Source organism: Protopterus annectens, chromosome 8.part0 (genome assembly GCF_019279795.1).
Source record: "Protopterus annectens isolate FY-2018-M chromosome 8.part0, PAN1.0, whole genome shotgun sequence".
Taxonomy (NCBI): domain Eukaryota; kingdom Metazoa; phylum Chordata; order Ceratodontiformes; family Protopteridae; genus Protopterus; species Protopterus annectens.
In genome coordinates this window covers 1002293484-1002315287 of record NC_056741.1, presented here as the reverse complement: position 1 = coordinate 1002315287, position 21804 = coordinate 1002293484, and the positions used below count along the sequence as shown (strand labels likewise).

Sequence of the window (21804 nt, the reverse complement as noted above, 5' to 3'; positions counted from 1 at the left end):
GTATGTATGGTGGTTAGGGGTTTAGTGTGTGTAAGTGCGTATTGTGACTGTTATGTGTGTGTTTGAGGGACTGTAAGATGTGTGTGTGAGTTCCGTTTGTGTTTATGTTTGAGTGATCTCTGAGTTAGAATATATAAGTAGAGGGGGGTGTGGGGGAGCTTGCCCCCCTGCTTATATGTAGTTTAGATGAGTTTGTTTGATTGTGGGTGGATATTTTGTGTATGTTTATGTGTGTGCTGTATGAGTAGCATAGTTACGGTGTTTTGAATTTCGCGGTTGTGTGTTTTCAAGTTTGTGAGTTGTGATTGGGTTTTCGGCTTTGTGGTTTTGAAATACTGAATTTCGAGGTTTCAGCATTTCAAAATTACAAAATGGACCCATCTATATATATATCTATGCATATATCTGTATCTATAAATACATAGATATAGATATAGATATATATAGATAGATACACAGATAGAGGAAGGACAGAAACTGGCTTTGCAAAAATGCAGAAAGTTTCTAAGCCACACCAGCTTTATGGTGTGCAAAAAATCCAAATAATGTATTTAGAACTACAGGAAGCTACATAGGAGTACTAAAGTAAGATATCATATTTGTAAGCATGCAGAAAGATGAACTATCAAGGAAGACTAGCAGGATACTGGGAAGAGGCATCACAGTAGGAAAAAAGAAGTTACTGTCCATCAGTAAAGACAGCTGGTTAGATTTATCTGTGTATACAAAACATATTACCATAGTGTGAACAAGCTGGAGGCAGTATAGAGGAGGCAAAAATATTATGAGCTCTTCATTCTAAGACATATAAAGAGAAAAAGAAACATACAAGAACTAATAACTAATATAGAAAATCACATTAACTCTACCGTAAAATCTGTGAACAAAAAAATAGGTAGCTTATACAGAATCAAACCCTTTCTTACTCCAGCCTACCATTACCCTAGCCAGAACTCATCTGATCTCTACTTTACTTTATGCATGCCCTATTTATACCAATCTCTCAAAAAAAATCCCAATAAACTAGTTATATGCTACAATAACATTGCTAGATTTGCTACCGGATCCCCATTCAGGACACATCATTGCCTTAATCTAAGACAACTAGGTTGGCTTGAACTTCCCAATCAGATTCAACTACAACAACTTATAATAGCTCACAATACCTTGTACCAACCCACAAAAACCCCAATACTCAATAGCCTTATTACCCCTTATTATAACCTTAAACATCTATGGTCTTCTAAAAAACCTTTGATCAACACCACTAGACCCAATAACTCTGCAGGAGACTGCTTGTTCTTCAACTCAGTAGGAAAAGTATGGAATAAATTACCCTCAGACATCTTATCTCTGACTTCTCTCCCTCTATTAAAAAAAAAAATCTCAAAAAGTATCTCAATAAAAAATGGCTATACCCCTGCACTAACCTAGACTAACCCTGTTTTTCTTTCCCTGTCATCCTTCCTTCCCCCTGAACCCAATTACATCCAATAACTCAGTAGGGGACTCTCAGCTGCTCAACTTTGCACTATGATTTGGAATAAAAGACCCACTGCCTGCTTACCTTAATGTCTCTCCTTTTCCTTCATAAGAGTATCCCTGCCTCTCTTTCATAACAGTAACTATTCTACTTCCTCTATGAAAATAATCTAATCCTTAAACTCAACCTATACTATCCCTGATACCTTTCCTATCTTTCCTTCATCTCTGTTCACATTTATTATCATTTCATTTAATATGTTTTTTATAGAGGATTGTGCTAAGCACATCACACAGTAACTGATTTTCTATATTTCACGTGTGTGTAAAGAGTACTCTGTTATGAACATCACATAGCCTGTTACTTTTACTCACTTAAAAAGTAATCTCAAAAAAAAAAAAAGAAAAAAAATTTTTTCCCTGTTTCCATTACATCTGCATTTATTTTTATTGTTACACTTTATTAATCGATGTACTAATAATTTGGAGCTTTTCTCCCCGGGTCTCTACTGAAAATGGACATATATCCAGCTAGACTAGCCCGGTCAACAAATGTAAAATAAATAAATAAATAAATAAATAAATATATACAGGCTTGAAGAAAGTAGACATATATGAGATATGACTGAAACATTTAAATACCTCATAGGAATGAACAGATTCCATCTGGGTACAATTTTTTAAGAAAAAGGCACAAATGGATACAACAGATAACACAAGGTAACTGCCTCATGTACACAGACAACCCTCTCCTCCTCCCACATAACACAAATACTTGCGAGAGATGCAGCTATTTAGCCAAACTGGAGGCTGAGCTCTCTCAACTCAGGACTGGCAAGACCAGACAGGAGGAGAAGGCAACTACACACACCACAAAACCAGCCTCACATAATGCTACCACTCCACTGAATCAAACACATAAACACACAAAGACATACTCGGAGGCTCTGAGTAAAAATTTACCTAAACAGCAGAGGCTTCCAAAGCAGACACCCAAACAACTGCTACCTCAAGACACCCCACAAGCAACACATAAACCACAAAAGCAGTGTGCAAAGCAGTCACAGCCCTTAAGGCCAAATACAACACCAAACATACTTGTCATAGGTGACTCCATAGTCAGACACACTGACGTCCCACTCACCAGGCTGAACAAGGAGAGGGTCACAGTAAGCTGCCTATCGGGCACTAGAATCCGCCACATAACACAAGCACTTTCGGGTCACTCCACGGCAAGTACAAATATGACACAGTCATTGTCCATGCTGGTGTGAACGACCTGAGACGCACCTCCCTGGACTACATGAAAAGAGACATAGAGGAGCTCTCTGATTATGTAGCCCAGGCAGGTATGACCCTAACCCTGAGCAGTATCCTTCCTTCACCAAGAATGATGCCACAATATAGAGACAAGATGATCAGCTTTAACAATTGGCTTAATGTCTGGTGTCATTCAAAGGGGATCCAGTGTCTGTCTGCCTGGGATGACATGCTTGACAAGCCACGCTGCCGCAAGGGATGGCTTGCACCTGTCACCCTGGGATTCCGGATATTGGCTAAGGCTCTTGCCACCCCATAGTGCCTTTTTAGGCAAGGCTCAAATTCTAAACCTACCACCCTAGAAAACAAAAATGGGAAGAAACTGAGGGTAATGCTGCTCAATGCCAGAAGTCTAAATCTCAAAATGCACGCACTCGAGGCCCTTCTCAGTATGGAGAACATCGATGTCTGTGCTGTAACTGAAACCTGGTTCAAGGCTCCTGAGAGCACCCCGGCACTATTAGGTTTTACCTGATATCATGCGTTCCGGCCCAAAACCGGACCACACCACAAAGGAGGGGGTGTATCCATATTCATAAAGGATACCCACACCTCCAGGTTGGTGGCAACGCACGAAGCTTCGGAAACCATCCAGGTGCAAATAACCATAGGCAAAATTGCTCTACAAATTGTAGCATGCTACAGGCCACCCTCTCAAACTCAGGAACCCCACACAGCCTTCCTGAAGACACTGGAGGGTATAAATGTATCTCCAAACACCATCATATTGGGTGACTTCAACTACCCGAATATAGACTGGGAACATTACTCAAGCCCTAACTTTCTAGCCCAATGGTTCCTGGAGTTCATAAATTCAAATGCCATGGAACAGCTAGTCACTGTTCCCACGAGAGGAGAAAATATACTAGATCTCATTGTCACAAACATGGGGACAAAATGCTCCACACCGGAAGTATATCCCTCATTGGTGAGATCTGATCATAAACTAATCTCACTGGAAATCCACATCCCGCCCCACCCCAAACAAAAGACCATAGTGAAGAACTTCTCTAAAGCAAACTTCACACTACTCAAGACTGGTGTGGTATCCTTCAAAGCCCCTGAGCCAGTGGAAACCACAACCCAAGCTGCGGAAGCCCTTACAAATGCCTTCTATGAACACCTCCAGGACTGCATGGATCAGGCAATCCCAAATAAAACCAAGACTATTTCCACAAAGGGCAAACGTCCAGTCTGGTGGACCCCAGCCATTAACAAACTTTACAATAAGAGGAGAAAGCTATTACATGATAGAACAAAATCCATAAAAGGAAGTCACCCCTGATCATTATTAGTAAAAAAATACGAGCACTCATAAAATCAACTAAGGCCAATTTTGAGAGAAAAATTGCCATGGATTCAAAGGACAATCATAAGGCCTTTTTCAGCTATGTTAGGAACCTGGGTGGAAACTCCCAGATATGCTCAGAATTAGTCCAAAATGATACAAAAATCACTGAACCCACAGACATTGCCAACATACTGGCAGACAGGTTCAGTGCAAACTTCACCCCCCCCCCCTAAAGGAGAGATAACTATCCCAGCCGAGTGTAGCCTCCCGGACATCTCAAATGCGCAGGTGAAAGCTGCTCTCCCGAAAGCTAAAACACAGCATCAATGGGACCGGATGGTGTCCCCGGCTGTGTGCTACACAAGCTAAATGAGGAATTAAACCCGCACATAAGGCAGCTGTTTAATCTCAGCCTTACCACAGGATACGTGCCCAAGGAGTGGCGACGGCAACTGTGGTCCCACTCCACAAAGGCGGCGCCCACGGACCCTGGTAATTACAGCCCCATAAGCTTAACAAGTCTAGTCTGCAAAGCTATGGAGAGGATCATAATGGAGCTCATAAACAAAGATATAGGGGACTTGCAGACATTGGACCCGACCCAGTTTGGCTTTGTCAAGGGAAGATCATGCCTTTTGAACTTGGTCGACTTCTTCAAAACAGTCACCAAGGCCATTGATGAGGGAAAGGCAGTCCATACAGCCTACCTTGACCTTGCAAATGCTTTCGACACAATACCCCACTCGGGTATTGTAGAAAAACTTAACAGCTTAAATGTAAACCCATATGTCACAAGATGGGTTGCAAACTGGCTTAAGGACAGAACCCACAGGGTTAGAGTTGCTGGCGCTGTGTCAGACTCCAAGCCGGTCACAAGTGGTGTCCCACAGGGCTCGGTCCTTGGCCCCTATTGTTTGGCATCTACTTCTCAGAAGTACAGGCCAACATGGGAGGACTTTGGCTGACAAAGTTTGCAGACGACTGCAAACTGGGCGCCATAGTGGAGAGTGCATCGGACACGGATATCCTTCAGAAGGGACTCACGGAAACAGATAGCTGGTGCCAGAGCCATGGCCTGAAGTTAAACGCCAAAAAATGTATAGTCATACCCTTCGGGAAAAACAAGGTAACCCCAAGCTACCATATAGGTGGCAATCCACTAAGCACAGAAGAGGTTATCAGGGACCTGGGGACCCAGGTTGACAGTGGCCTTTCTTTTGACACTCACGTTGCTAAAGTGGTTAGAAAGACCTTCTACATTGCCCACCTGATCAAGAAGGGATTCACATCCAGATCTAGTGAGGTCATTGTTCCCTGTACTCTTCACTTATCAGACCAATGATCGAGTACAATGCCCCATTCGGGATGTATCTCACCCGACATCTGCAGCAATTGGAGAGACCCCAAAAGTTCCTCACCAAAAGGATAAAGGGACTCCAAAATATGTCATATGCTGCCAGATTGAAGAAACTCCAGCTCTATTCAGTCGCATACCGTCTGCTCAGAGGTGACAAGTGCCTGACATACAAGGCCATGTCCAACCCGGAATTAATGGACATGCTCCACCTCAAAAAATCCAAATCCACCAAAACCACTAGAGCAAGTGACTTAAACCTTAGCACGGATATAAATAGGACGTGCTGGAGGGATAGATTTATCACTCAGAGACTCCCTATGCTGTGGAATAAAATCCCGGTCCATGTGAGGCAGAGCACCTCGCTGACTCTGTTCAAGAGAAATCTAGACCTGTGGATGGGAGATCGTAGGTTTACCCCAGGAATCATCTCTGTGTCACTGCTGGACAGAGGCACAACAAACTAATGGGCACAGTATTTTTTCATATAAGGGGTGGCGTAAGCCACAAAAATTTGGGCTAGGCTTATAAATGCCTTAGGGCAGATAGCCTAGTATAAACCTATGAACCTATGAACCTATGTCTCAATGAATATTATGAGAGACTGTCCACAGAAAGCATGGGTTTGAGGACAAGAAAATGACAGTGAAAGAATCCAAGAATGTATGGGACAGCAGTGGTGAAAAGTTCCATCCTGCAATGTTATTAACCTTGCCCCAAGATTATCTTTCTCCCTATAATGTTACCTAGCTGCCATTAAGTATCTGGAAAACATTCAGAACTGTTCACTTTTTCCCATTTCCATGTGTCTCATTTCATGAATTCTCCATCACTTTTCCCTATTCAACACCTCACATTGTTTCAGAAAAGAATTTGTCTCAAACTGCATGACAGGTAAGAAAGCAATGATTAGTGTATACTGTTAGATGTCATTCACATTTTTACAGCCTGAGGCTGTGTCTCACTTAAGTCAATAAAATAGATAAGTAAGTATAGTGCAGCTGTTTCCATCTTTTCTTAAGAGTTAAATTGGAGGAGGTTTTACATGAGAACTGATACAAATTATATTGCAACACTACATTAGCAAAGTGGTTAATTTTAGTCAGTGATGTGTTCCTTTTAACAGTGTAACTGCAAAGGACAATATCAGACCTACAGGTAATTGTCTTACTAGTTCTTTGTAGAGACATCGCTTAGTCACTAATGAATGATCAGAGCTGACATTTACACCTAGCAAAGGTATAATGGGAGGTATGGGACTTTTTAAGAACTAGAGCTTTGAAAACTTAAAATTCATTTTTTACGTGTTTTGTTTTGAAGAAAATTTAACAGGTCCAGGAAAACCTTTGATCAGCTTATAGCAAGCATAGATCACAGCAAAACAAGTAAAGAAAGGCACCAATACTGCTTTCATATGACTGCATAAAAAGTGAGTGACACAATGCTATTACTATAGCTAAACTGGGAAAAAACTGCATTTATGATCTATAGTGCATGTCACATTATTGGGACTAAAACTGCATTGTAGGAAGACTAGGAAGACATGAAAAACAATATCATGTCACTATGGCAGCCTCTGTGATGGACATTTTGTAAGATTCTGATGCATTTGCAGTATATATAATATTAAGCTATGTTGAAATGTATATCTACAAGGCCAAAAAAAAGGCAATACAAACTATATTTATTTGGCATGAAAGTCTTAGTTTCTGGGAATAAGTATATTACAGAAATCTCTGAGGGCTTGTAGCCTTGGTGAGTACACTTTCAAATACTGATATATGTTCTTCTTTCACTTTATCAGGCAGGCTTCTGAGCTAACAGACCAATTACGTGCAGGTTTTATGTATGTTAGATAATCACTTACAGGTAAATACCTCATGGTTAGTGTATTGTATGTAATGTATTTTACATACATGTACTAGAGAAAGTTTTACATTTGGTAAAGACATCTAGCCTGAATTAATTTTTTTTACCAAAGAGAACACTTTTATTTTATTTTGTTTTATTTTATTTTACATTTGTTTACCAAGTGAATGAGGTGGTCTAAGGGACCCTTTTCAGTCATGACCTAGTCAAAGGTAAATATAAGCAGATAATGCCCAGTAGAAGAGCCCATAACCAAAATGACAACCAGCAGAGTGCATACTTTGGGACTATTGCATAATGTATCATCTTTCCTCGGCAGGTATTACAATCTATGTTTAATTAAATATTAAACTATCAATATTTATTTATTGATATTTGATTACCGGGAAAGTTTGATTGGGTAGAAGCCCATTTTCAGCAGAGGTCCGGGGAGAAAAGCTCCAAATTATAACAAAACATTTTAAGAATAATAATTTTACATTCTTCAAAAATAAAATATAGAAATTATGACACTCTATAATGGTTTAATTTAGATATGAAAATATTTTTGTGGCATTACATTTTTTTTCTTATTTCCTTGGCATAGAAACTAGTGAATGAAATAACAAGAACCATACCTCTCAACTTTACAGGTTTTCACAGAATGTCTAGATTTTTGCCTCATATTTTTGGTGTGTTCCCCTTAAAATCTGTCCCTTTCTGGCAAATAGCTGAGGATTGAAGTCATTAAATAATGACAAACATTTGAGTTTAAGACTCCACATTCTTCGGAAAATTAATGCTAATGCAAAACCTATTCTATCAACTTTCTAAGTTTGTAAGAACAATATTTAAAATTTGTCCCTGTTTGTCCCCCCATCATTTTAGACTTTGTCCCGATTTTGTGCTCTAAGAGGTTGAGAGGTATGGGAATGCATAGTATGCATTCAATTAATGTCAAAAAGCAAACTAGTCAGCGTTATAGGCAGCAGCAAAGTAGATAAAGATTACCATGGATCATGATTACAGATAAACTTACAACTGTCTTCAAGAAATTCACAGAGTTTTCTCAAAAAGACAGCCTATTCTGCGGTACTTCTTGCTTCTTTATGGAAACTGAGATCAGATCACTAGCCAGCTAAAATTATTTTGGAGAAGGCATTTTCTCCTTTAGTTATAGTAAAAGGGGGTCTAAGTAGCAGTACTCCTTCTTCATTACAAAGAAAGTCTGTATCTTGTTTTCCTTATAAAGATTATTTGCCAGGGTTAAGCAAAATTTATTATCAAAAAAAGTTAATTAACTAAGGTTATCCATCCTTTTGGCTGTCTGCTTATCAAATGTTGTTAGGACTGTAATAATAAAGGATGCTGGTGGCAGAAAGGTATAATATGAATATATAAGGTCATTTATGTGCCACTGTAATGCTGTATGGCTACTGCTGTGAGAAAGTGGCCTAAGGTAATGCTCTTTTTATAATATCAGCGTAATAACACTGCTATTAGGTAGATACAAAGAATTTACCTCCAGGACATACATTTTCCCTCTTTCTCTCTCTTTCAAACACACACACACACACACACACACACACACACACACACACACACACACACACACACACACACACACACACACACACACACACACACACATACAAATACTGTGCATAAAACATGTATAGTATATACTATGAAATCAATATTCGTACCTGTGCAGGTGTTCCTCCTAGTCCTGTTGAAGAGTCACCTCCACTTGCTGTACCAGTTGTCCACTGTATGATACCATAATTTAGGAAAATAAATGATTGTGCTCCATTTGAGATCAGAACTGCTTGGAATGTATTTTCCTGTTAAGTATAAACAAAGGATTATATTAGCAAGTGAATTTTATTCTGATAATACAAATAACAAAGTTATATACTTAGCAAATGTTAATCAGGCCTCCACTGAAAATGGGCTTTTACCTACTCAGACTTTATTAATAACTGTATTGCAGCAACAAATGAGCTAGTGTATTGTTTTTTTATATTAAGTTTATTTTAATTTATTCTTTTATGATTGATGCCAGGATCCACAGACATTTAGGGTATAGTGTGGCACAAAATGGTGCGGGTCATAAAAATGTAGACAGAAGGCAATGAGGTGATTCAAACACTCAAGTGAGGCAACTGCAATAGGGCAAAGCTACAGAATATGCAAGTGACCACATAATGACATGGACATGAGGTTCCCAATACAAATGAGACATAGTGATTATGAAGATAATGGCATCATACAAGGATAAGAGATTCAGTGACTTTTAAAACAAAAGTCTGGCCATCACAGCATGATCTATTCTGAGCACTAAGGATTTATCCATAGCCGACCTTAGGCACAGGCCATTTAGGCAGCCACCTAGGGCACTGGTCTCTCAGGGGTGCTTTTTCAGTATTTATTTGGTGTGGATAGACCAGGATATAGGCACCAGTTGGTGTTGTGGGAGTGCCATGGAGCCCTTTTGCCTAGGGCACCTGTTGACCTAAGGCCGTTCCTGGATTTATCTACTATGTGTTAGTGGAAGATTTAGCTAACTAGCACATTGGTGCTACATTGCCCTAGTATGCCCATTTTAACCAAGATGGTTACAGAGATGGTTGGAAAATGTAAATCCATGGTTCCAGGTGCTTACTAATGTAAGCTGAAGGGAGAGAAGTGCCTATGAGGATAGGAGGTGATTACTGTCTATGAGATTTGGCGTTGATTACTGGGAGTGCTGTCTGTCTAGTAATGGAGATAGTGCTGATCTCAACACAACTGTATACAGCTAGGAACCAGTGATCATTTGCTCCTTCTCTCACCATAAGCAAAACCAGTATCACTAAGCCCAAGATGCTTCCTGAGAAGCAATATTAACTCAGATGTTGGTTTCAGTACCCTTGTTATAGTCTTGCTTTAGCAGATACACTGGATAGTACCTACAGCAGCTGGTTGCAGCAGAAAGCCAAGTTGCACAAAGGCCATGAAAGGGTTCTGAAGAAAACTATAACCAGACCAATCGCTGAAGTCGTCCCATACACACTGCTCAGTCAGAGACCAGCAGGAATCAATACCCCTCTGTCCCTTCTCTCACCAGGAGCAAAGCAGTAGTATTAATTCCCAAGCTGGCTCCCAGGAAGCAGTTTCAGGCTTTCTGTTAAGAGGTAATCTCTGAGAAGGCCAGGAAATAATGTCTCCTTGCTCCTTCTCTCACCAGAAGCAAAACAGAAGCACTAACCCCAAGATGATTCCTGAGAAGTAGTTCCTAGGCTGTACAGTGAATGGTAGTCTATTCCCAAATGTTACAGATTTTAATCATAGGATGGAAAAATTAATTAATACTCTGAATAATGCAGTGTGCACTGAGATATTAAACAGAGACTGAATGAAGCTTTAAGAGTTTCAAGGCAGGGCCTTCCCAGTTGATATTTCAGTGCACAGTAGAATGAGCAGATATGATACTTGAAAGAGCTTCCATTGCCATAGTTACAGTAGGTGGTGGGCAGCTGTAAAGACACAGTTTAAAAGCACATCAGGAACAGGGCTGATGGGTGGAAAAAATCCATTGCAGTCATACACCAGCAGTAGTCCTCTCACAGCACTTGCAGCTAAATAACAATACAGCTAAATACCTTAGATAGGAAATCTGGATTCTCAGCTCCTCCTGTAATTAGCTAGATTTTTTACCTTTACAATAAGTGAATTGAAATTTAAGTTTTCCTAATGATTCCAGACAAAAACTTTTAAAACTCTAAGGAAGAAACTTTAGGGCAAAACAAAACCAAAAGCATCCAAACGTTAAATAAAGGAATCCTATTCAAAAATTTAATGGAATCGCACACTAGCAGAAGTCTCATATCACTTGTAATATAACATTGTTTCTACTAAAATGACTCACCATCATTATTAATTGAAATTAAAAATATGATGGTTCCTAACATCATTTTGAAGATAAAAGAAAAGGCATTTACTGCAGAAAGAGTTTGCACAATCATAGTCAAAGGCTATTAGTATTGCAGTAAGTGAGTAGTATAGCTACTGGAAAAGGGATTGAAATATGTATTTAATTTATATTATGATCTGTAAACTGCCATCAAGTGCAAAACCACATTTTTCCAACAACAAACAATACATTATTAACAAGGTCAACAGTCAGTGTTTTTCAGTTTTACATAACACAGTAATTTAGGACAGAAAGTATACAATTAAGAATAATGGATTTCATCTTTTTGCAGAAATATATATTTCACTTTATTTATTTTTGTTGCTGTTTTTTGTAGTGGAGACTGTTACCATCATCCTAGAGAGTAGGGGGGGATCCTGGTTTTAGTCACTCACCCCACTGCGCATGCCAGTAAGCCATCCCAGGGATTGGCATACAATGAGTGTCAGTAAGGGTGTGCTGATTGCTTAGGTAAGAGACGTGACAGCTCCATTCTGCACTGCCATCCCCAAAGTTAGGATTTTATTGTGGTTTCTGCTTGCATCCAGTGACTGTACCAGGACTTGTACCTTATCCGCAAATATATGTATAATACAGACACACACACACACACACACACACACACACACACACACACATCTATATATATATATATATATATATATATATATATATATATATACACACACACACACACACACACACACACACACACACACACACACACACACACACACATTTTGATAAAGATAGAGATGCAGATATATCAAATAAAAAACACAATGGGGCAGAGTAAACTGTGGATTATTTTTGAAACAATAAAACCTAGTAAGTTCTTTCACCCTCCATCATAACACAAGACTTCATCAGATAGCATAAAATACACACTACAACAATTATTCATGAAATGATGCATTGTTTAAAATACAAATTCCTTTTTTGAAAAGAAAAACACTTCTAGTTGTTTCAGTCTCCTTGTCTTTAAAATAGGTTTAACGGTAAAACAGGTAACTGGAATTGCTGAAAAATATATTATCATCAAAAACAAAGTCAAAGAAAACTTTATTGTCATGCAGAACTACACAGCAGTGTAGCTGAATGAAATTACAATGCTTTTTTCTCAGTACAGGAAACAGTTGCACATATAGACAGAGAAAAATTAATAAAATATCACAGTAGAAATTTAATAAGTAGCAATTAGTAAGTAAAGTAGGACAGCAGTGACCCACACCCATCCCAGAACAGGAGACAAGGAAGAGAAGGAAGACAAGGAACAAAGAACATCTAACATTAATTACAAATTTCCCAGTCTTGAATTTAATTTCATCTTTTTCAGAACAAACAAGGAAAATTATACACGCTTAACACATTTCTCCAAATGCCTATTGTAAATCTGTTGAAATTTGTAAGGCCCAAATTGCCCAGACTTTTGGAATTCAAGTTTATGGAAAGACTGATAGATGGATAATATGCTTTGGTGTGATTTTTTTTTTTGTCAGGAAAGAGAAAAAGTGAAGAATAATCCATCTAAAGGTAAGTCATACTTCTATAAGATTATAAGAATTTAATTTGTCCCCCCTGAAATGACATACTGGAATTGCAAGACAAAAATAAATACAGAATTTTCTGAGAAAAGCAAGAAACTGTCCTTAAAATCTGCAGGAAAATCAACATCGTTTCTACACTGGAAGATTTATACATGGACATTTTTACACAGAGTTTTTCTAACACCCCACAAAAACTGCTGTTTAAATCAGAAAAAAAAAATAAAATAAAATGCTGGAGATGCAGTGAAGCCCTTGATGCAAATTGGGTTCATATGGTCACAGAATGCAACATAGTGTCATCTTTCTGGACTGAGTTTAACATTTGCCAAGTATTGTGGTCAGATAACTGTACTATTACAGATTCCTTGATTTTGTACAATGCCCCAATCCCAGATGTTATTCCAGTATTGCAAATACCTCTTCTTTGATCTCTCCTAGCTATTGGTAACGCAAAATTACTCTCTCTTTTACTAGTGAATTTATCTGTCTAGCCAAATGTGTTTGTAAAAATGAATTATCGACCATAAAAGTGAGAACTAGAAATTTAACTCATCACTACATAGCCTGGCAAAAATTTAATGATCTATTATAAAGATACTAATGGTTTTGTGTATATTTCTTGTTATGGACTTTTGTATATAGTTTTGTTTTATTTTGTTTCAAATTGTTGGAATATGTAAAATCAAATAAAAACGTTTTTTAAAAAGAAAGGCTTACTTAAACATTGCTGTTTGCTTTCTGTTAATAGGCATATGGTTTAATATGGGTAATTTGTATGCGAGTATGTGTATAATACAGTGCATGTGCTATGGTTTTAAGAGAGCCAACTTGTATGCAGTTTGTGTTACTTGATGAGCACTAAAGGCGAGACTGGGTTAGAAAGGGTTAAGTAATATATGTAGAAATGCAGGTAATCCAGTCCTTTAAATTCATAGTGATGCAGGGGCAGTAAGGAAATGTAAGTGAGTGAAATTAAGTGCCATATCCAAATGCATAGCATTAATTTATCAGATGACACTGATATATGCCTACAGTGATTTTAGAACAGCAGGTCAAAGCAGTGAATGACTTCAAACAAGTGTCCTTTTCAAGACAAACAAAATCAATTCTGTTTTCCTGTCACAGTGGCTTGTTGTCTCTTGGATTAGCATGGTTGTCATGCTTTAGAAAATGTGCCACTTGTACAACCTCTTTAAAAGGAAAATCTGTGCATCTATGTAGATACAGTACGTTCGGGTCAAAACATTTATGGACGTGCATACTGTTTTTAATATCTCACTTCTGTCATGAGTTAATAGGGTAGATCATTACTAAGAAAAGACTAGCTCCCTCAAGTACTGAAAAACCTTTGCTGAGAAGTTAATAGGAATCTAGTATACATTTTTAGACATCTACAAATCATATCTCTATCCTGGGGTAGAAGCCAGACATCAGCAGCTGCTAAATGATTACATAAAATCCTGAGAAAAAGACTGCCTGCAACAAAATCATTGTAAGACTTAAATAATACATCCTTTGAGATACACAGTAAAGCAACCAAAGGGCAAAGGCTAATCAGACTTCATGGGAAGAGGCTGGAAGTAGGATCAAACACTTTATCCACAAGGTTCAGGGAGAAATATTAAAATGCTGTGATTGTGAGAGTGAATATTTTAGAAAACTGAATAATAAATGGTCAGGTAGATTAATTACTTTTTGGACACACTCTTGAGCTCCATAGGTGGCAGGTGTGGCAAGGGACCACATAAAGTTCAGGACTGGAACTTCTAAATTCCTATATTACTTAGATCTAGGAATATAAGATGCCCAGCTCTTAAGGGTCTGTATAATACAAGGTTTATGAAGACTCTATGAATTTCTTTAATGTTGGTAGTAGGGAAGAGCTACAGACACAATCCAAGTCAGAGCTTTCAAACTCCCCTATGTTTGAGGTTAAGGAGCATACCTTCCCAGCTGTTTGGGGACAGGACTCTGCAGCATAAGGGAATTTGTGGAAATGTTCTGAAATCTTCAGGAGATGGGTCTATGGAGAAGCCACAAAATGTAGAATAGGCACTTCCAAATTTCCTTGCTGTTTTAGTAAACACTTTCCTCAGTGGGCTATACAGTATTATAAAGGAAATAATGTTATGTATGTTGTTCAGGTATGTGAATAAAGAAATGTTGATGATGTTGGTCTAAAATAAGAATTTGAATATGTATGTATGTATGTGTGCTATACAGTCAAGTGTAATGCTTTATTTTTAATACTGATGGGATTAGATTGAAAGGTTATTCTGACAATCACAAATGTACAGAAGTATAAAATGTTGAGTTTTTGAAATGTGTATTTTATACCTTTGAAGGTTTGAAATGAACATGTAATATTGTACTAAAGTTTCAAGATCAGAGACTAAGTATAATGACTTATAAGACAGATAAGTGAATTAGATAAAACACAAGCTATGTTTTTTGTATTTTTCCATGAGAAACAAAACTAAGCAAAAATATTGTTAAGTTGACATTTATATATATACAAACACACACACACACACACACACACACACACACACACACACACACACACACACACACACACACACACACACACACACATATATATATATTTAATATTTGTTGACTGGGAAAGTCTGACTAGGAGAGAGCCTATTTTCAGTGGAAGCCCTTTGAGAAACACTCCAGATGCACGTCATTGGAATGTGGGAGGAAACTGGGGTATTCGGAAGAGACTCTTGCAAATGCAGGGAGAACATGCACACTCTGCACAGAAGGCATCCCAGCCAAGAATGAAACCAGAAAACCTCTTGATGAGAGGTGGCAACATTAACCACTGCACCTTCTGTATGTGTATATATATATATATATATATATATATATATATATATATATATATATATATATTTTTTTTTCTGGATCCACTTTCTAATCACGAAATACTGAACTACCAAATTTCAATATCTTGAGATGAGAAAGTCGAAAGACCATTACAACAAAATACTAAAAAAAACGAATATCACAATACTGAAATTTCATAATGCCAAATTTTCAGTGTACAACATCAAAATTTCTTACTTTCATGTGGCTGTCTTTCACTATGGTTTATGTAATTTTCGACAACATGATCAACAATTGTATTGCCATCATCTCTGCGCAGCCAATAAACTAGTTCTGTTGGCAATTTATTTGTAATGAATGGGTTGTAAACAAGTTAGTCTTCAAATAACGCACCCAGTATTGATTTTTAAAGACCAAATCAACACTAATGTGAGGGAACACACAGAAAAATGGGTGTGTTGTACAAAATTAAACCTTTTCTGACACCAAAAAACTAGCAGGCAGTAGATCAAGCTATACTCATACCAAAACTCTTGTGTTGCACACCAGATATGGAGAATATGAATAAATGCTTGTAAGACAAATTGAAATGCACCTAATGTAGAGCTTCAGTACATATAGGCTGTCTTCTTGTATAAATATACCACTGGAATACTCTGAAATGAATCAGGGTCTGACATTAAAAATGCAGTCCTATATAAACACATGGTATACTTTCAAAAACTTTTGCTAGATCTGTCTACACTGATAGCTTAGATACAAATCTAAGAGAGAACTCATATTTTCCATTTAGAAGTTACTAAACATCCCTAAAGCTAAATGAGTGACTCATGATTTGTTGAGATGCTCTTAATCTTGTTTCTTATTCAGTGAAGAAATAACTGAGAACCACAATCCTGTAAAACTCCAATACAAGCTGTACCATGGGTTCTTCTGGAAAGGCGGTGGGTAAGTCCACATTTCCTATATGTAGTATTGTGGAGGTGTGAATGCCTAAGTCTAAGTTGTGGTTTGTAGAGGTTTTATTTGCAGAACAGTGATCTTAAAAAGAGTCACTTGACAGTATATGTAACAACTGCACAAACATATTCTTGCAATATCATATTTGTTCATATAATTTGAACCTACATGCAGATGTCTACATATGGTAACACACAGATAGACACACACACACGTACACACACTTACACTTGCACATACACACATAAACATAAATATATATATTCTGGTGTAAAGTGTCTTGACGTTACAGTTCTCATTATCTAGAAGACATAGATGGATTGTGGAGAAAGGCAAATGCACAAAGTAGTTTTATTTTTCAAGATGTAAATCTGATTTGCTGGTTCTTTAGCATTGCTTTGGTCTTTTCGTAAAATATATAGCAAACTGTAAAGATACACCATGGAATTGCTCCTCACACATTATGTGACAGAGGCAGTATACATGTTCATTTTTAATTTAATGAAGGTGGAAATAAATTGCCTTATCTTCTTACCTTTTTTGATGATGAGCCATAATAGGCTACTCTGTCCCATGTTGCCACAAACACCCCGTTAGCAGTAAAGTGCAGATCTGGGAAGTATCTGTTTACATCTGTTGTAGCCCTTTGAAGAAGTGCAGGATCTGAGCTTTCTCTGTAGTACACATCACCATACAATCGATTGTTAACATCTGCCCAGAATGGGGCAATAAAGGCTCGCCCATCTGCCAGAGGAAATGCATTAGGAGTAAACTGTGACACCGATACATTAAAGGAAATAAGTCCATTGTTGTTCACCTGATAAAATAAGAAAGTAATGATCTTGGTTTAGATAGTAAAATAATATTTACATTTATAGTAACTACTATGGTTGTTTGACAGTCTAAATGACAAAGAAATTTGTCATGCTGACAACTGTTACTTAGTTTAAGAAAGTCATTGAAGACTTAAGAAAATAATAATTACAATCTGATACATTTAACTCGTAATATAAACCTTTATCACATTTGAAATTAACCTAAATGTTATGTACTTTCTTTTCCAGTCATTCATTCCAGTTTCAAAAGAAACTGTGCAGGCAGGCAATGTTACGGACAAGAACATGATGTCTAGCAGACTCCAGAAAAGAATGGATGGACTAGTAACAATAAAAAGCACACCGGTGTTACCCAGATAAAATCTCCAAACTTTTATTAAAGATACAAACTTCACTAACTAAGCGCTTTCACCCTGGTAGGGCATCTTCAGAGTCAGTCTATACATTCAGTGATAATCTTTATATACTTATGATGTCTAGCAGGCTTGCTCAACAGTACCACGTATACTGAATATGGAAATCATAGGTTTCAGTGCCATGTATACTGAATAAGGAAATCATAGGTTTCAGTGGCACAGCATACAGAACACCCCTTTTATCCTCTGTTGCAGTATTATACCTGCTCTGTACAGACTTGGATCTTTCATGTGTGTAGTATATCTCATCATCTTTAGAGACATATGATCTCTGAACTTTTTGTGAGTAAAGAAAATCTACAGTGGCTTTACCAAAGACATACCAATTTTAGCAATGAAACTACACTGGTCTAGTTATCATCTGCAAGGATAGCAAGAATAATGGAAAAGGAAGAGATCATCTCAGTGTGTTTGTGAGACAGAGCCAGGGAGAGAGGGAGAGATGAGCAGAACAAAAGCAAATGATTAAGCAAATTGCATTATATGTCATCAGCGAGGGTAGATAGAACATAAGTAAAGGAAAAAGAGGAAATTGATTAAAGCAAAGAGAAAACAGAAGGAGTGAACTTTGCCAGGGATAGTCTGCACCTGTTCCCTCCAGGAATTCAAATATTTGCAAAAAAATGTTATACCCATACGTCCATTGTTAGGTACTGACAGCCAAATAAACCTTCTAATATTACTATAGCAGACCTTGAAAATCTGAAAGCACAATGCTAGAAGTCTGAACAGGAAACTCCACTCCCTGCAGGCTCTCCTCGTCTTGGAGAAAGTAGATGTCTGTGCAGTCACTGAGACATACTTTAAAGCTGTTGAGAGCACCTGGCAGTGCAGAGCTACAATGTCTTCCACACATTTAAGTCAGCTAACACACATGAACACACTTCAAGACTGATCCACCAGCATGATATGTGTGAGCCTATCCACTTCCACTTAAGGTCTCTTAACATATCCTTGCAAGCTATAGATCCCACTCAATGACCCATGAAAACCACAGCACTAGTGGCACTTGACTCAATGCCCATCCAACCCAAGACCATACTCATGGGCAACTTCAATTCCTCCCATATCCTTGCAAGCTATAGATCCCACTCAATGACCCATGAAAACCACAGCACTAGTGGCACTTGACTCAATGTCCATCCAACCCAAGACCATACTCATGGGCAACTTCAATTCCTCCCATTATAAACTGAAAATCATACACAACCCCTGTGGGCAGCAGCACTGACTGTAGATGGCACCATATAGGGGGATGATTTGTATAGACCACCCACTTTGGGCATCTACTGTGGTGCGCAGTAACCTCAAGATAGGAGAACATAAACCACCGACTGCATTATCAAGCCAATTGACAGTGTAAAAATATGGCCTTAGGTGATTTGGTCGTGATAAGTGGGTTGAGGCCCAGCCTACTCTGACCTATGCCAGGGGCCCATGCGAATGGTGACAGTGGTGTAAATACCCCTATTGGCCAGTGTGTGCCTGCCATAAAGGCCAGCAGCACTGGGTCAATATACTACAGGTCAGATGATGTCCAGTTGCCCATCTTGGGTTACCTGGGTTAGCTCTACTGAGAAAAGGTTGAATGTAAAACCAATCAACCTGCCAAACATGAACTAAGAATTGCCACAGAGTGTAGGTTCACTGACAAAATGAGTCTTAGAAGTGTATGGCATGATGGTTACGAGGAGGCTGGACATCCTGTGTATCCAGGAGACAAGGTGGAGGAACAGTTCAGTAAAGTCACTTGGTTTGGAATCTGGTATCTATTACTCAGGAGGTGGGCAGGCTAGAAATGGTGTGGGAATTGTGGTGAGGGAGAGGCTTCAGACACAGTGAGGGATTTCATCGGAATTAGTGACAGACTCATGGCAATCAGACTGAAGTCTAATAATGGGGCAGTATTTATAATCTCAGCCTGTGACCCACAGCAGGGTAGTGTTAGTGAGGAAAAAAGTACATTTCAACAACAGTTGTAGGACCTACTAAATAAAGGGGCAACAGGAACTGGTGTTGATAATGGGCAATCTGAATGTACATATGGAGACACACAGAACAGGATATCAGGACTACCTTGGTGTGTATGATTGGGGTAAAAGGAATAAATTAATGGTCAACATACAACTCAGGTGGACTTCCTCCTAATAAAGAATGGGCACTGAGACACTGGGGTAGAATCAGCAATTACAAAGTCATCACCAGTGAAACAGTCGGCCCACAGCATAAATCACGGTTGCCACAATCAGCTACAAGTAGTGGTCAGAGAAGGCTGTAAGATCAACAGAGACCAGGCTAAAGACCTGGAAGTTGACTGGAGATAAAACACAACAGTTCAAGGAATTACTCAGGGCTCTGGCACCTTAAGAAGATTAGGAAATAGGTGGAGTTGAAAAAGAATGATAATGTCTCAAAACAGCACATGTGAGGACTACAGAACAGATATGTGGTCGTGAGGTATGGAAATATGGCACACAAGGAAAGCTGATTGCAGAATGTAGAAGTCCAAGAAATCATCAAATGAAAGAAGGAGTGCAGCAAAAAGTGAGAGATAGAAAAGACAGACCATGCTAGAAAGGAATACTGGTTGGCTAACAAAAATGCTAAGAGAGGAGTTGCAGTAGCAAAGACCATAGGTTCATAGGTTCATAGGTTCATAGATTAGTACTAAGCTAACTGCCCTTGAGAGCCATTTTAAAGCTATAGCCAATTCTCTAGAGACTGAACCCCTGCCCTGCACCTTTGCAAGGCAAACACCTTAACCATTAGGCCACCCTCCCAACCAAAGCATCAAAGGCACTTTACTAACTTCTGGAAAGTGACTCAGTGAATGACACAGAGAAACTCTTATCAGATTCCAAGTCAAAGACAGAAAGATAAAGAAGATAGTCAGACACACTTCAAAAGGGATACCAGAAACAACCTGCTCACCAGTCCAGAGGACACCAAAGGCAGATGAAAGGAGTACATCCAGCAGCTTCTACATAAGAAATATTCTACAAATGCTGTACTGCTCCAGACACAGCCTACAGTGAGAGACAAGGAGGAGCCCACTCTAGAAGAAGTAAGAGCAGCACTAAGGAAAATGTAGTCATGGAAAGCAGTAAGGTCAGATAATGTTCACAGCAGATATGATGAAGATGTGGGTGAGATGGGGGAGACATGACTTCTGAGGGTACTAATAGCAGTATAGACAGAAAGACATATCCCAGATAACTGGAGAATAAGCATACTAGTGTCCTTGTTCAAGAACAAAGGAGACTTTCACAACTGTGGGCAGTATGGAGGCATAAAACTCTTTTATCACACTGCATGAACAGATGAATACTCAGAGTAGTAGAAAGTAAGATGGGAAATGAGCAGTTTGGATTCAGATCAGGATGCAGCACAACCAACCTGATGTTTGCAGTGAGACAGATACTTGAGATGATGCTAGATATGAGGAAGGAGTCCAATTGGGTATTCCTAGACTTGTAGAAAGCATATGACAATGTCCCAAGAAAGCTGATTTAGGCAGTCCTGATGTGGTTCGAAGTCCCAGCTACATTACTAGAATTAGTGCAAGCTATGTACAGGGAACAATTGCTCCAAGTGTGACCATTGTTTGGTCTTGCAGAGTGGTTCCCAGTGTGATTGAGTGTGCATCAGAGTCCAGCTCTGAGCCACTGCTGTTCATACTGGTGACAGGCTTCATTAGCAAACAGGTCAGAGGAGACCTATCAACAAAGTTGCTGTATACAGATGATATGGTATTACAGGCAGACTCTGAGCAAGAACTTTAGTAAAAGGTAGGGGAATGGAATTAAGGCACATGGGATGAAAGTAAGCAAAGGTAAGACAGTCATAATAGTAACAAATGGGGGAAATCAGATGAAGCTGAAAAGTGAAGTAGAAGAGAAAAATAGTGGAACAGGATAACAGCTTCAAGTATCTGGGAGGGTTAGTTGAGGAGAATGGAAA

At 38.7% G+C, this 21804-nt stretch overlaps 1 protein-coding gene across 1 annotated transcript in view; it reads right to left on the bottom strand.

Annotated features, from left to right (window-relative positions):
• LOC122808385 (alpha-tectorin-like) overlaps window positions 1–21804 on the bottom strand; it is a 209722-nt gene that overhangs the window by 123905 nt on the left and 64013 nt on the right. The window contains exons 4-5 of the mRNA XM_044079351.1: window positions 17128–17409; window positions 9002–9139 (exon numbers count right to left, since the gene is read on the bottom strand). Of these exons, the coding sequence (XP_043935286.1) occupies window positions 9002–9139; window positions 17128–17409 (420 nt within the window). The remainder of the gene's footprint in view (window positions 1–9001; window positions 9140–17127; window positions 17410–21804) is intronic.